Source organism: Exophiala spinifera (assembly GCF_000836115.1).
Source record: "Exophiala spinifera strain CBS 89968 unplaced genomic scaffold supercont1.3, whole genome shotgun sequence".
Taxonomy (NCBI): domain Eukaryota; kingdom Fungi; phylum Ascomycota; class Eurotiomycetes; order Chaetothyriales; family Herpotrichiellaceae; genus Exophiala; species Exophiala spinifera.
Window position 1 is genome coordinate 1,480,679 of NW_015622515.1, and position 16,180 is coordinate 1,496,858.

A 16,180-nucleotide genomic window follows, 5' to 3' on the forward strand; every position below is an offset into this window, starting at 1 on the left:
TGTGGCGTGAAGATAGGACTAACTAACTCTGAATTTTTTATTATCATGGACCGAGTACCAGGCATACCACTCAATGAGTTGTGGCCAATACTAGGAGGCATGGACAAAACCCATGTTCTCCACAGACTTCGAGATATTTTAGAGTCACTTCACTCTTTACCATCATCAGGATTCTTTGGAAATATCCACCGAGGACCGATCCCCTATCATTTATTTTGGGATGCAAAGGGTGATCCATCAATTACTGAGCCACTCAATCATGGGCGCGAGATGGTCATTGGCCTGGTAAATAGATCGCGAGCGAATTCAAGGTTAAATGGAAAACATCCATATCTGGCGGAATTCTTCGAGAGGCATCTCGCCCCGACGCTTGACGATCATTCACCTACGTTTTGCCATTCAGATGTGCAGCCAAAGAACATCGTCGTCGACACAGCACCGGAAGGTACGATGCAGGGCAGGGATTTTCGACTATCAATCATTGACTGGGAAGTTGCTGGTTGGTATCCTAGCTATTGGGAGTATGCCGCTGCTTTCTTAGGCCTCCGATGGGACGAAGATGACTGGCCAAATAGGTTAGGAGACTTTATTCCTGTACGCGCTGCGGAGGCCGCTATACCAAGGCTGATCCATCAAGATCTATGGTTCTAAGACACGCCGTAACTCAGGGATGTATAGGACATAACCGACAGCACGATATCATGCATCTAATCCAATAGAGCTTCACCCCCCTGGCTGTAACGCTTTCCAAACAGAATCTCGTTTTCGCACGGTTATTCACGCCTAAACCTGACTTCACATGCTCAGGAATGCAATAGGCACAGGCGTTAATGTCGTTCTTGCCCTGTACCATTCGATCAAGAGTCCTTGGGAGGAAATATCAGGAGACATGGACGAGAAGGGAAGAGCGGAGAGGCTGTTGGGCTCATTAGCGAGAGAGTCCTTTCGCAAGATATCTGTTTACCTCCTCTTCGCGAGTGTAAGAATCCTGTTCCTAAAGTAGTAGACTCGACGTCGCTGCTTTTAAACGGTCTGTCCCTCCATTGCGAGGTGCTCCGTACTCAGAGGCAGAAGGCTTTGAAAGGGGCCAACTATAACCAGTATCATGAGCCCCAACCACGGTAAGCGGGAGCCGAGGGCGAGCATAGGGCGGCCTCACCCTATTCCCCGATCGAGGGTTGAGCGCTTGATGTTCAAGTGGCCTCGTCTTGGCATCCGGGGCCTGCGACCTGCGCTCGCCGACTCCGCTACAAGTACAAGTCACAGTGAATTGTGCAGGTACGACTGGCTTCCCATTCTGCCACGTACATTTCACAGATGAGTGCCATTGAAGAGTAAGTCAAGGATTTTTCTCATCCTCACTACCCACAGATCATCACCATTCTTTCCGCATCGGAAAATCCAACCAATTTTCCCTGAACTGCCGTACTTACACTATGACTAAATTCAGGAATCGAGGTGGCCGCAGAGGACCAGAGTCCCGGGGCCCCAACCAGCAGCAGCGCCCGTCTGGCGGCTCTCGAGATGGCACTCCTGGCGCTACACAAGGCAGAAGAGGCGGAAGAGGGGGAGGATCGACTTTGAACAGAAGCTCCGACGGCATGCAGAATGGCTCCTCGTCCCACACGGCCGCCAGTACCCCGAGCGACGACCACGTCCCGATGACTGGCTATAACTCTGGCGCAGTCGAGGCGATGCTTAAGCAGGGCTACGACGCAAGGGCGCCCTTGTACAAACCAGAGGCCAAGACACCAGCTACGAAACCGGAAAGCCCATGGGGTGCGAAACGTAAGTACAGATGTGCTTGTTCATATTAGTTTGGTGCGACTGACGAACTGCCCGAAGCGGGAGCCATGGTTGGCGGTAAGGACTTCTGGCTTGAGCTCCGCAAGCAAGTCGCTGCTTTGCAACAGTCTGGCGGCACAAGTCGAGGTGGTTGAAGGCATCTACAAGGGGGTTGGTGGGCTAGACAAACCCGATTTTCTTCAGCGGCATTATTATCTTAGGGCGTTCATCTTGGTTTCTATACGAGATACCCACTGGGTCGGTGCGCATTTCAGCATGCAGGAGGTCAAAATTGTACACCTCACTACCGAGGTGCATCATGAAAGCGGGTTCAGGAAATATGTTTAAGCTTTGATATTGCTGGATCCAGGATATGTCGAGTCATTAGCACATCCGATCGATCAATCGCGACATTGGTGAGGCCTATGAGATTGGGTATCTATGTGTGGCAGACAAACCATCATAGCATTGGGATAGGTAGAATGGGCGATAGTCGATCGAGTTGGTCGATACGAACATGGCTGGTAACTGGATGCCAGGCAATTCATGACTGTTTTTGCTTTGTACTCTATTCATTTGGTGTGATGGCACAAAGGGACAGGACAACGAAGATCAATCACGCAAACTAGAGTTCTTGTAGTACTTGATTGCCGTTGAAGTCAATGACCTCTGTGGAAGGAAACAAGAAAGAAAGAAAAAGTCGCCTGGGTGGCATGCATATCATAACATTGAGCATAAGCTGCCTCATCTATTGATCTTTTTGAGCCAATTGACCATGAAACGCTCCGGATACGGCTGATTGCCCACGACGGGGTCTGCGTAGTCTGGATGCATGAGAACAGCCCCATCTTCAGTACCTCCCCAGTCCTCACGCTCCCTGAAAATGCGTAGCCTGGTCGACGCACGGCTCATGCCGACACATTTTTAACCCGTAATGACTTGGAACGGCACAACGTCTATGCGACCAGGGTGCTTGCGGTGGCGCTCTCGTACTTCCAGTTGGGTTGCAGGACACCGACGGTCTTGTAGTATCTGCTCAGACGGTGGATTCTGGATTCGATGAGAATGAGGCGGAACTTGGAGTCCTTGTCCTTGCGGTTGCGCTCGAGGTGCTTGCGGACGGCGACAGCCTAGTGAACACAAAAATGTCAATCATCGTATAACCGACCGGACGCTGGATATGCATTGGGCTTTGTTGTAACATACCTTCTTGATCAACATGTACAGGTCTTCTGGGACTTCGGGGGCAAGACCTATTTTGTCACTCTGTCAGTCTCATGGACCAAAATTCAGAGGCTCTGGTGTGCCAATTCTTTTTTCCACATGATGGCGGAGAAAGAATGTAGGAATGTCCATTTTTCCCAATTTCTCTCAAGCCAAAAAAAAAGTTTGACCGTCATTCGGTATTGATGCTCATTTTGATTGCCTTGTTCGGACCCTCTTTTGTTTCCTTCTCTTTCACGTAGGGATGAGTTGAGGGTTGCGCATACCGTTGGACTTGAGGATTCTCAGGATCTTGTTACCTGTGCGTCAAAAATCGTCAGCGAAAGGCGATTCCCAAAACACTCCCTGGCGACCCGAGGCGATGTGGTTCTTACCGGTGACGACCTTGACCTGGGCAACGCCATGGCTGTCTCGCAGGACAACACCAATCTGAGAAGGAGTCGCACCCTTTCTGGCGAGTTTGCAGATGTTCTCGACGACGGTCTCGGGGGTGCTCTTGAACCAGGTGGGCACGGATCGCGAGTACGGGATGGCCGAGGCGCTGATACCCTTTCCTTTGCTGTGAAGACGACCCATGGCTGCTGTTGTCGATTGTCGAGAATCACTTCCTTCGTCCTCGTCGTTATGCGATCAATTCTCCGCAGGGTTGCTGGAAAAGAAAAGGTGTGACTTGTGCCGAGTGCCAAGAACGTGGGTCTTGGCGGCCCAGAGCCCGAACCCGGGAACTTTTTTTCAAACTTGCCTCGACAAACTACCTCTAATAAAATTAAGCCTGAGTTCTCCCTCCAGACAAGGATTTATTTAATCTCTTCTGCTTTCTTTTGCACAGCGCAGCATCTTCACAGTGAGCACGAAAATGGAGTTGGGCCATGTCGGGTTTCTCCAGCTTTAACATGCTACATTTACACTGGCACTTTCACCGTCCGCTCTCCACGACTTGCGTCCATGCCAACGCCTTCCCAGGGTTGATCCGGGTACGTACCTTTTGCTTTGTCCATGTACACTCTCCAATTCCCTCATGCACTTTTCTTTCCATGATGACAAACAACACAAAATATTCAATATTTCTGGTACCTCTTATGTCAGAAGAGACCGGTTGCAAAATTGGTCTTCTTCGATGATCTAAATGGACTTCTGATTTGGTTATACCTGCCTCAAGCTGCTGCAAAGTTCCGAGTGTCTGCACCGAGATGTATGCTAACTTTTGCACGACATAGGCCGGTTTGACTGACTATAATATCCCATTGAATTTTGATTTTGGTTTGTTGCCTTACTTCGTAGAGCTATGACACTTCCGGAAATCAGCTTTCCTTTCGCATGCCTCGTGCAAGTCAAGCCACGAGGTTTGGTTCTTGAGTCTACCTGTAGTTCGGGCATCTTCTGAGCTTCATTCCAATAGCAGTTCCAGAACCGTAGTGGGAATCCTTCCAGCCACCCAGGGGTATCGATGTTGTGGATTTTTTGTGTCCAGTCCCTTTTCCTAAAAGCCAAACGCCGTCGCTATATGCCCGTAAAAACAATGCGTTCCTCGTTCTCATGATGTTCCTCCCATCTCTGTATCATCATCTTTTGGGTCTCCTGGGGTCGCAGTGTCTAGCCCTGAGGTTCCATTCACGACAGGAGCCTCCGCTGTTGAGATCGTAGGTTCCGTGGGTACTTCCGATACGGTTGAAGCCTCCTGTCCGGCGATGGGAACGTCCTCGGTCATCGTAGCCTCTGATTGCGCTTGAGGAGGCACCTCCGGCTGAGCTGCCTCTGGCACAGATTCCGGAGGCGCTTGGGGTGGCTCTTGCTGGGCCTGGGCCTGGGCAGACTGCTCTGGAGGTTGTGGGTCTTCGAATTTGTACTGGAAGCGCTCGCGAATGTTTGTTCGGTCAGGATTCCCCTCATACAGGATCGATTGATGGATGAGGCATTCTCCCAGCCATTGCAGTGGAAACTCTGCTCTATACGGTGAAGTTTGGTCAGTAAGGCTATTGACATCGGCGCAATGGCCTCTGTAGACTGCTACGTACTCAACGCCCAGACTTTCAGTGATGGCTTTCTTCAAGAAGGGCGCAACACGCGCATTGAGGTAGTCTCTGAGTGGGACTTGCTGCCTGCTGGTTTGGGAATTCACGACGACAGACGGTACACTAGGCGCAGATTGCGACATGTCGGACTCTGGTATGTGACCAATATTCCCACCAAGATTAAAGTCACCAGACAGTGTAAATGTGGTAGCACTTGGGGCATGTCTCTAACAGTTGTTTACTCTCTATATTGCTTGGGAAGCTTTGCCGGGGTTGCACGTGATCAAGGCACTCACGGCAGCGACCAAGGTCAAGCAACTTCTATCGCAGTCATCAACCTGTTACCTATTGATAGTTTCTGGAGAGATTATCCAGCTGCAGAGACTCCTTGTATCGATACAGACTGATCCTCAAAACAGCTTGTGGGCCAACCCTAGGTAGACTTGTCTTGAACAGGAGGCATGCATTGGGAAAGGCACATTCCGAGAGCAAAATGCTACAAACGTGCGGAAACATAGACGATAGAGGCTCATGTACCGGTGATGGTGCATAGTTATTTTGTCTTGACTGTGAGTGACAGTGTTTCTGTGAAGTAACAGGTTCAGGTCTTGTCGCAGTTGGGTGTTTCAGCCACTCAAACTTGGGAAGCAAGAGCATCAGTAAGCAGGTCTTCCATATGCCTCCGACGTTTTGAAGCCCGAATGCGATTGATTCTGTTATACATGTTAATTCGATCTCTGAAATGGTGTCAGTTTCTGGGGTTTCCAGTCATCAAAGAAGCATTTCTCACGTTTCGGTAGTTTGCCTGAAAGACTTTCTCCTCTCAACCTTTCCACACCTACCTTTAATGCCCCAACCTCATAGCAATGGCCAGCTTAGGTCAAAGTGTTTTCTTTCTCGAGGATATGTCAAGCAGGTGACGAGCCTGAAAGGCTGCTGTTTCATGTTTGTGTCACAATGTCCCGCCTTCATTTTCTATAACACACAATTTGACGGCAGGACAGTCGGATCGTCGGATACCTTAGGCAGGTAAAAAGGCAAAGGGTTGCTCTATAAGAGCTTCTGTAGTGAACCCATAAGCTGTCGCCACGTGTCGGAGTGGTACTGGTGGCAAGTAGCAATCGTCCCTTCACGAAGCAGATCTCCGACATGGTAACTGGTGCAGCAGAACAAGCGACTGCGAGTCATCGGGCACCTGACCGTAAAGAGGTGCGGAATCCCGCCGGCGAGTATGTTAGCGTATCTGTCGAATTGTGTGAAGGCTGACTATAGTGAGGCGAACATGCTTTTAGCTCCCGTCTTCGAAAGATGCGAAGCTCGTGTAGGGTGCAACGTGGTCCTGCATCACTGCCCGATATCGTCATCGGGATGCGCTGGCGGCTTTGGCGTAGCCGAAAGCTAACGGCAAGGAGCGGTCAGAGCGCGAGGATGTCTATATAAGCTGCGGGTGTCTTGCTGAGCGAGACAGCACTCGGCGGAGATATGATGGCGGAGGAGGAAGAGGCGGAAGTCAAAAAAAAGCACATTCTCGACACCTACCTAGGTACCGTCGTGCTTTTGCCTCCGGAGACTGCGCCCTAATAGAGAGACGGCAGAGTAGCTGGGAACAGGCTACACAGTTTGCTCCCGCCGCCCGCCGCCATGTCTGGGTCGATGCATGTTGTTGTGTCTTCTGTATAGACAAGGCTGAGGTGCAACAGGGAGTCCGGCGCTCTGGGCAAAGCCGTTGGCCAGCACGCGTCGAGGCGGTGGTGATTGAGGTGGTGATGGAGGCATGGGTGGGTGAGGCTTGAGAGAGATCACAGCTGGGGCACTGAAGCTTGGGCATGTTATGGGCTTTGATTCGGCGGCGGGGGACGCCCAAACACGCGTTTCCAGCCTCCTATTCGACCCTGGGCCCCCCCAACGGGTTGCGCCGCTATTGGGAGAAGCCTCCCCCCTCGAACCCACTCTCCTCTATCAAAAAATAACCCTCCTGCAACGATTCGCGAGCCTCTCGGCGCCCATGCTCGACGCCCTCGCTCATTCTGTATCTTCTTTTCGCCAGGCGAACCATGCGCCCGAACAATCTCTCGCAATCTGCGGCGTGCTGCAGGGGAACGGAGCTCCTGCTTGCCTGCTGGAAAAAGTATCGTCAACCCGCTCCGTTTAATTTCTGCGCAGCATGAACCAACAGCACCAAGACCTCGCCGGCTAAGCCTGAAAGACACTGGGACGCTGCAGGAGACAGAATCTTGACCATTGACATGCTCGTGCAGCTCCATTCCAACCACTACCACCTCGACGCCCGCATCCACCAACCCGCTCTAGCTTTGTATGCTGCAGCTGCGAGCGCCGAACAGCTCATGACTGAAATCTCCCATGACCCAGAAAATCGTCCTGCACGCAGCTGCCTCCGGACGGGAACCTTGCCTCAGACAACCCTCAGATCCCAAACCCTCCTTCATGGCCGCGACCCGGCCACTCACAGCGCGCCGTTGCATGTCTTGCAGCTGCGGCCTACGTTGGCCTATCCGCACCTCCTGATCATCTGCCAGTGTCCTGTGCCCAGTGGCTCGTCGTAAACGGCTGATCACTTCCTCTGCGCCTCGAACGAGCTGGACCAGGAATTTTTGTTCTCATTTCTTGCGCTGAGAGCGACCAATCTATCGTTCAGAAAAGGCCCCCAGAAGACAACATCCGACTGACCCTTTGCCTTTCGTTTCGCTCAAAACGTCGAGTCTACCGTATAATTCACTGCTCCCTCGCTCCCTAGATGAACGAACGCCTCGGTGCCATATACTGGCCCTGACTCGTCTAAAATCAGGCACATGCCGCCCGTTCGCTCAGACAGCCGTTTTGCGCTGCCCTCCCACCTCTCCCGATGTCAAATCTGCTCAACGGTCCCTGGTCAAATGCCGAAAAAGTGGCTTTGTTGACGAGTATTCTCGAGGGCGCTGGAGTGGACGTTCCTGCGATTCTGCTACACAGCATAAACAGCAATGCTCTCATGCCTATGTGGAACGACATTACTTTGCCACCAGGTATGTAGTACGATGGAAGGCGACCTGCGCGCATTTGGAGAAGGTTCATTCTGCTCTGCTTTCCCTGTCGCGTCAAGATGTTGCCAACTCTCCGAAGCATCTCGTGATAGTGAGGGCTAACGCGTTCGTAGGCCGCTCCCTAAATGCTTGTCGCAAAGCATTCGAAGACATGCTGGGTGGCTCCGGACGTCACTCCTTCCCGTCTATTGCTGTACCAACCTTTGCTCCTCAGCTATTCGATCCTCATGCGATGCAAGGAAGGTCAGCGTCGGGGCAAGAACCTCCACCACCAACACATCGTAGCATAAAACCCCGACCTCCACGTTCCACGGATTCACCCATGGCGTCTACCACTGCGACTGAGGGCTTTACCATTCTCGGTCCGTACGCGCCTGACCAAGGGATAGAAAGACGCAAGAAGCGTGGTCGTCCTACGAAGGAAGAGGTCGAAGAACGCGAAAGGAGACTTGCTTTGGTCGGTCAGACCTATGAACCCAAAAGGCGCCCAGCGAAGAAGCCCAGGTCTTCTGAGACTCCTGCTGTGCCCGCAGACACACTCCCGGCAACATCCCCAACTCTACAAACCCCGGATGTGCAACGTACTGAACCAAACGAAGGGAGTTCTAGTGGCAAGCGAAGGCCGAGGCTCAGGGGAGATGTCGACGAGCACCCTTCTTCCCGCCCTGCATTCTCCAGGGCATCACCAGAAGAGTCTGCGGGTGAGAGGAGCACAGAGGCCGCTCAAAGTCCATCCGACAGACTTTTGCACAGGTCCACTGAGCGAGCTCAGGCCGTGGCTGCTTTAGCACGCGACATAAAACAAGAGCAGAGCCCGAATCTCGAACGACTAGCCGTGCAGTCACCAGGCGATCAACAATCTGGACCGGCTTCAGTGTGACTATGGACACGGTTTTCCCTTGTTATATGGGTCAATTCTACATCCCCGAAATATCCCTCCTACTATCTACACGCAACATTACCTTCTTTGTACGAGCTACGACCTTAGAATACCCATATGGATATGCTCGATGATACCCATGGTTACGACGGACGGACAGACAGACCAATGGGTGGCCAAAAACTTGTCACATTGCACTCTTTGCCATCACATTTTTACCTACAGGAGGCCCCCTCCTTGAACTGCCTACGAACTCACTTTAATCGCATTAATGGCTCTCTTGCGGGAGAGAATACGAGCTTGCGCACAACCAAAACCTGTGCCGTTTTTTTACTCATCATTATTCCCTGTATTTCTACTTTTCCTTTGCCGAGACGAGTCACGACTGCAGGACAGGACCTCTTTTCGCATCCAGTTTATTTCATGAGGGACCAAAAGAATTCGTACAGCTTTAGAGTGGTTGGAAATGAAGCATACGGCTTTTTAATACATGTTTGATATTTTCGGGGGTTGGGCGGCTTTTCCTCTAACTCAACAAAAGCGGGAGAAACGAAGAAAACAGCAATTCATGCAACAGATGAAGGCGTTATTAATTCTAAGTCCGGCATGTTAGAAGGAAGATTAGGCTGGACCGGGCTGGACTGGGTTTGTCCTCGGGGTTATTCTTTTCTGCTGGCCATGATGAAGTCCATTTTGGCCTTGTTTTTCTTTCTTTTATCTGATATGTTCTAACTAGGTAGTATGGCATATTAGATATGATCTGAGCTTATGATCATGACTTGCTTGGTATATAGGTATGTAATCGGCGATGGATGATGGTAGGGACGACACTGCCAGGTAGGTAGACTGAATATACTATCTACACATTTGATATCAGAGTTTCATTGGGCCCCTTACCGCAGGCAGCCCAGCTGTTCAAGACAAGAAAGGGGGGCGGAGACGACCTCGCCGTTTTCTAACCTAGAGAATGTCAAGAGGAGGAAACTGGGATGCCGATTTGTTCTTCGTGTCGATGCAACAAACAAAAGTATTCGGTCCACCTTTTGGTACTATACCATGACTTACTATAGTGTACTACGGCCCTTGGGCCGCTACCAGACCTAGCCTCGGGCGTTTTCTGGACTCTGTCACCGTCACAATGCTCAGGACCCTCTCGGGGTACATAGAGTCAATCTGTCCAGTGCGTTACTCCTCGTAGTCTGCACCTGCACCCTGGGCAAACTCAGTCTCCGTTCGACCACCTACAGGCCACCGACTACCGAGGGACCGACCGATCGTACGAGCACACGCACACACACACACGGAGTATCCGGGCACCGGCAGGACATACCTGAAAAGAGTTTGGGTCCCGGTCTCGTTAAGCGAAATCATGGCGGCGAGACTGTCAAACTGTGAACCGGAAATACAAGAAGATGCAAAGTCACACACACACACACACATCGGTCTCTCTGGACAAGCTAGGGTTCTTCGTTGGCCCCAAACGGGGTTGAAAGTGTGCGTCGTGTCTCTGATTCGAAGAACGTATGTAATATGCCCGACCCCGACAGCAGCACGGACCAACTGGCCCGACGGCAGGGGGATGAGGTCTCGGTAGTGAGTCTCGTCTGCGGAGAGTTAAACTTCAGAGAAACTGTCAATCTAGTACGAGTAGTCCTGTCCGCTTGTATGTACAACGTACACCATGGTGAGACAACAACATGACAAGAACAGTATAGATGGCCGGTCTCCGGAATTGAGTTCTGTTCAAGTAAATTCGAATGAATTGACGTGTACTAGCTAGGGTTCTCAGAACTTTTCCCTCCTTTGTTTTGCACAGACAGCACGATAACAGCACCCCCACACATATACCCAGACTCGACTTGTAGTTCTCTCTTTTTCTCCCACTCAGCCTATCGAACAGTCTCGGATTGCAAAAGGATCCCAGTGCAGGGTGAAAGGCGAAGCTTAATGCGCGGCATCATCGCTCCACATAAACTCGATAATGGTCATGTCTTTGCATCACATAACTTTTACTCGTCATATAAACCCTCGTCGTCACCTTCCACGTCGTTGTGAAATCCGTCCGGGATGCTCGTGGGTGTCAGGTTTTCATCCCCTCTACTCTTTCCCTTGCCTTTGATATCACCACAACTGTTACCATTGACAGTTGATCCATTCAGATGAGCCATGCTCACTCCATAATCATCATCTGCATCGGAAGAATTGCGAGAATCAGGATTGCCAATTCTCGTGGCGTGCTTGTAAGTGTTCGTGTTTGCAGGAGGGATGATGATGTTCGACGTCGCATTCGGTTTTTGCTTTCCCTTCCCCTTGCTTGGTAGTGTCTGCTGCACATCCTGTCCAAAATCTTGAGACTGACCCTCTCTAGCCGGGGCCGTGGTAGATGGACGTTGAGCCGACCGCAAAGGTAATTTCGCTTCTTCTGCCTTTTTGGCCCCTGTAGGAACGCCGTTGGTCTCGTTCCCACCTTTGGTGCCAACGGTAATGTCTTGCTCCTCAAACAACCCACGAATCCGTTCAAAATGCTCCAATTCTTTCTTGCTCACACTGCCAACGAGCTCGTTCTGCGCAGCAGTGAAGTCCTCCTCGGCCACAACAACCTGCACGTCCTCGGACGTGGCCAGATGGTCAAAGAAGTAGCCTGTACTGATGGGCTCTCCGCGCGCTTTGCTGATCTGTTGAACCTTTTCATCGACAGCGTGCGTCTTCCGTGTGATGGCTTTGAGCATGGCGTCGCTGCATAATGCATACAGATCAGCACCGGTGTATGTAAACGGTAGGCGTTTGGCAACACGCAAGAGGTCCACATCTGGGGCGAGAGTAAACTTGCGCGTCAGTGCTTTGAGTATGGTTAGTTGTTGATCATGTGAGTCCGCCACTCCGAGGTACAGCATCTTGTCGAATCGGCCAGGTCGAAGTAAAGCTGGATCGAGAAGATCAGGTCTGTTGGTAGCACCGACGACGAAGACACCTCCTGCGTTTGACGATGTCTTGCCGTCTTCATCGTCTCCACCGCCACCACTTGACATCCCATCCAGCTCGGCAAGGAGTTGGGACACAATGCGGTCCATGACCCCACCGCTATCGCCTTGGTTTCCACGTTTGGGAGCCACTGAGTCAAGTTCGTCAAAGAAGACGACACAGGGGCGCGCATCTCTGGCACGCTGAAAGACTCGACGCACATTTGCTTCAGACTCACCAATGTACATGTTCAGCAGCTCAGGTCCTTTGACGCTAAAGAAGTTGAGACTGAATTCTGTGGCGATCGCCTTGGCAAGTAAGGTCTTTCCAGTTCCAGGAGGACCGTAGAATAATATTCCAGATCGTTTCCGAATGCCATTTGCAAACAGTTCTGGATGTGTAAGGGGGAGAGAAATTGTCTCCATGATGGCATCTTTCTGCGAAGATAGTCCACCAACATCGGCCCACGTGACTGTCGGGATCTTGGGTGCACCAATTGCGTCGGAGAAGGTCGATCGAGCGGCAGCAATGGCACTGCCAAAGTCAACAGAGAGAAGATATGCAGCAGCATCACCCCCCGCGATGTAGATATCCGAGAGACCGCAGGACTGAGTTTCTGCAAGCGATAGAAGTCGGGATAGTCGCGCAAGTGAAGCACGATTGACGACGTCAACAAGGTCGCCGGCGACGAGTGCAGCGGTTTGCAGAGCGACAGTTTTGAGATTGACAGTACTCGACAGAGGCGTAGAGACAGCGACACAGGTATTTCGTAGAATGATCTCTCTTGCAGCTTCGTCTGGTGCGGTGACCTCGAACTCATGTGAGAAAAGACTTCGGATGCCTTGAGGTACATCGTCAATTTTGGATGTCGTGGCAATGAGAACGCGAGACCAAGATATGATCTCTTGAAGGGTGGGCACCATTCGATCCGCAGTCAAAGCATCGATATGTTGGATCAATAGTGCAGTCTGTTGGGACCCTCCAGATAGAGCCCGTTCGGTGCGCGTCCTCAGCAAGGCCTCAGTCTTGACATCACCACCACCAGTTGTGGAAGCATTCTCTGAAAGTAGATCGTGCGCAGAGATGGGAAAAGTATGCAGTCCCGTGGCTGAACAAGCTGAATTGGCAATGTAGGATTTGCCTGATTGTCGTTGTGTCGAGTGAAGAAGTATCACGAGAGGCGGAAGACCCAGGCTAACTGCACGATTGCTCACAGCAGCCGACATAAGACCCGACAATTTCTTCTCCAAGGGGAGCCTCTCCGAGGATGGAATATCGGCCGCTGTGGCAATGTGGTCGACTCTATGCATGACTCCACGCCTAAGCTTCTGTATCCCAAACCAATAACGGCTCCAAGTATCAGTCGAATATGACACAGATCGAAGACTGTTGCCGCTCTGTGAAACATGGGCAAGAGAGCTATCAAGCGTCGCAACGCCACCCCATGCATTGTCGTCACGGCTGAGAGCTCCATCAACCTGTTCGACTTCAATTGACTCGACACAAAACCAAGCCAATGCGAAGCGACGAGATCCAGATGGACTAGGAGCGTTAAGCTTTGCGATAGTTTCATCGTCTCCTTCCTTCTCGTCCGATCCCGGGGAGGAGGTGACTTTTCCCAACTCTTGATCCACCGGTACGGCGATTAGATCTCCCTTCTTTAACTTCCGCTTTCTGGATTCTAAATAATGCTTGAGGGAGGAGAACAGTGTGGATTGTAAGGATGGATTGGTCGTTACCGGGTCGGCAATCTTTGAGAATTGCACTTCTTTGGCAAATGGGGGGGATTTGGGAGTTCCAGATCGAGGCAGTTGTGACGTCCTAGAAGGGGATGGCAAAGCCCCTACTTTCACAAACTGCGCATTACTCAAATTGGCGAGCAAGATCGGCGAGAGGTAGATGGCTGGTGACAGAGGCATCGTTAGATCTCGTTGGGAAAGACTCGACCTTCTGTCACCCCTTTTGTCGACCGCATATCGTGGCTGCTGGTTTGATAGGCCTGAAATGCCGAAGATCCTGACCGTGCGCCAGTCCGACTCTTCTTCGCCTGCAAGACCGCTGAGAGACTTCATGACCGAAGGCGCAAAGCCATGCAGACTAACATTTTTGGCCACTTCGATCCTCACCCAATCGCCAGAGAAGCACCCGATTTTGGCCAAAATGCTCGTGTCAATGAAAACAAAGGACTCTTCGTCCTCATCTAGATTAGGTTTTGGATGCATCAAATCGACTGGGACTTTACGCAGTAAAGCCTCGGTCCGGAAGACTTTTCCTGGTCGATTGCCCGCCCTTGCGGTAGTCGAAGTGAAACTGGAGTATAAAGAACCAGGAGTATGCATCCCACTGGCCCTTTTCCCCCCCGCTCGTGGCGTCGCAGCTGTCATGGCTGACAATGTTCCGGCCTGTTGCGGAGGCAGTCCTGGTGCACTGAGTGAGATCATGTCATCCATGGAGTCCGAATCCTCATCGCTGTTCTCTTGTGTCGCATCGTCGCTTTCAGAGTGCTCGTCAGATACATCACCAACGTCAGACCCGGTTTCTGTCTGTCCTTCCTCCGCAGCAGAGAAGAACTGATCGTTTGAGGTGTCCTCTGCGGTATCTTCGAGAGATTCCTCAATGATGGGCTGAACTGGTGCCAGTTTCTTCAGAGCCTTCTCTTGGGACGACCCGGTTTGAATCAAGACTATCTTGGTCTTCTCGGATATTCGTCCTTGGGAGACAGGCTCACAGTCCACAACGATGGCAGGCGCCGGCCGGACATGGGTAATTGGGTGGGCGGGAAGTGGCAAGGCAAACACATCCCCGGAGTGAACGATGGGTATCTGAGACAGGGCTTCTCGCACAAGAGCCGTCATACGAGACATATGTGCAGGCACATTTTGCAAAATTCCATTTGTCATATTGGACTTTTTCGAGTTCTTTCCGTACTGGAAGCCACCGCCAAACTTTGCTTGGATGTCATCCACCTTTTGAAGTAGATCCTTCTCAACCGATACGTATATTGTATCGAGGTTAAGAGGCTTAGTTGGTACAACACGTACTTCGATCGACTTGGGAACATGGCCTGGATGGCGATCGCGATCGATGGCAGCGTAAGTTTTGAGAAGCGACTGGCAAGCGAAGGACGTCGGGGCGAGTCTGATGACATCGGATTGTTCAGTGGACTCAAGGCCAGGCTGTGAGGTATTCTGCTGCACGGGCAGGATCGTCCATATTGACTCCTGCAACTCGGTGTGCAAGGGAGACCAGGGAGTGACGGCTACGAACGCGGGAGAGAAAATGTCTGGAACGGCGGCTTCGTGAGCATGGGCTTGTGTAGACGGGTCTTATCAAAGAGCAGACACTTACCATCATCGGCGGCCGCGAGATGATTCCACAGCTCCTGCGGTACGAAGGCAGCATTGCCCTTGATATTGTCATCGAATGCCAAACGAGCGGACAATGGTCGTCGTGAAATCTCACGCCTGCGGCGTTTCTTTGGGTGCTCGAGCTCGTGTCTGAGGCTCATGTTGCTTTAGCAGTTGAGCGCCGATATCTGCATACTCCGATCACCAAGAAAGCGGAGCTGTGGTCAGGAGGAATCTTTCTTGTCTGATAGAACAAAAACTCGCATGGAAGAGCTTCTCGGTTGCGTTGCTAGTGGAACAAGGGAATGATCGGCTGCCAGCCAATTCAAATGCCGAGGCACAAGTTTCGTGGTGGCGCGAAGAGGATCCAAAGGTCAGATTCAAGCACATCGGAATCTCCCGCCAGGCAATCGGATATTCTTGTCGTGTAGGAGTAGAGACGTAATGAAGAACGAGTCGAGCAACAAACAAGACCCAAGGTGAGAGGACGTCTCTATACTACCTTACATACCCAGGCCCTTTACCCGAACGCCCGGTCGCATGTCTATCAACACCTCTGCCATCACCAATCCCACTATCCACTACTTGTATCACCCATGGCTGCGACAGGCTTCTCCGCTTCTCCTTCGCACACGTTTTGCGGAGGTGGCTTCTAGGAGCGCCCAAGGACAATGCGTTTCTTCCGGCGAGTCCCTATCCCAACTCGCTTATTGGACCTCCGCATCCATAAGGCCCGGTAAAAGGTATGTCGTATGCACGTCGCGCTGAGTGCATCTGCGGCACCTGCGATTACATCGGTTCTGAATGGTGGGATGCTATTGCCCGGAGCATCCGTACATGGAACCCATGCAGATGCGCAGACCTCGATCGTGGGAAGGGGGGGTTGAGACAGAGACCATGCTCCTCCCCTGCCGCCCAGGGCTGAAAAAA

The 16,180-nt window shown here is 51.6% G+C and overlaps 5 protein-coding genes across 5 annotated transcripts; 2 read left to right on the top strand and 3 right to left on the bottom strand.

Annotated features, from left to right (window-relative positions):
- Positions 1–1,436: 1,436 nt before the first annotated feature.
- PV08_04285 (uncharacterized protein) lies at positions 1,437–1,940 on the top strand (the record flags this gene model as incomplete). The annotated part of the gene is made up of 2 exons (XM_016378633.1): positions 1,437–1,788; positions 1,846–1,940. 2 exons carry the CDS (start codon positions 1,437–1,439, stop codon positions 1,938–1,940), a joined length of 447 nt encoding a protein of 148 aa, XP_016237310.1.
- Positions 1,941–2,741: 801 nt separating this feature from the next.
- Positions 2,742–3,585, bottom strand: PV08_04286 (40S ribosomal protein S13; the record flags this gene model as incomplete). Its single annotated transcript, XM_016378634.1, has 4 exons — positions 2,742–2,915; positions 2,992–3,038; positions 3,276–3,308; positions 3,384–3,585. The coding sequence occupies 4 exons, from the start codon at positions 3,583–3,585 to the stop codon at positions 2,742–2,744; spliced, it is 456 nt and encodes a 151-aa protein (XP_016237311.1).
- A 958-nt stretch (positions 3,586–4,543) lies between these two features.
- Positions 4,544–5,164, bottom strand: PV08_04287 (uncharacterized protein; the record flags this gene model as incomplete). Its single annotated transcript, XM_016378635.1, has 2 exons — positions 4,544–4,955; positions 5,025–5,164. The coding sequence occupies 2 exons, from the start codon at positions 5,162–5,164 to the stop codon at positions 4,544–4,546; spliced, it is 552 nt and encodes a 183-aa protein (XP_016237312.1).
- A 2,720-nt stretch (positions 5,165–7,884) lies between these two features.
- Positions 7,885–8,942, top strand: PV08_04288 (uncharacterized protein; the record flags this gene model as incomplete). Its single annotated transcript, XM_016378636.1, has 2 exons — positions 7,885–8,044; positions 8,176–8,942. The coding sequence occupies 2 exons, from the start codon at positions 7,885–7,887 to the stop codon at positions 8,940–8,942; spliced, it is 927 nt and encodes a 308-aa protein (XP_016237313.1).
- A 2,009-nt stretch (positions 8,943–10,951) lies between these two features.
- On the bottom strand, positions 10,952–15,411 carry PV08_04289 (uncharacterized protein; the record flags this gene model as incomplete). Its single annotated transcript, XM_016378637.1, has 2 exons — positions 10,952–15,186; positions 15,252–15,411. The coding sequence occupies 2 exons, from the start codon at positions 15,409–15,411 to the stop codon at positions 10,952–10,954; spliced, it is 4,395 nt and encodes a 1,464-aa protein (XP_016237314.1).
- Between the last annotated feature and the right edge of the window lie 769 nt (positions 15,412–16,180).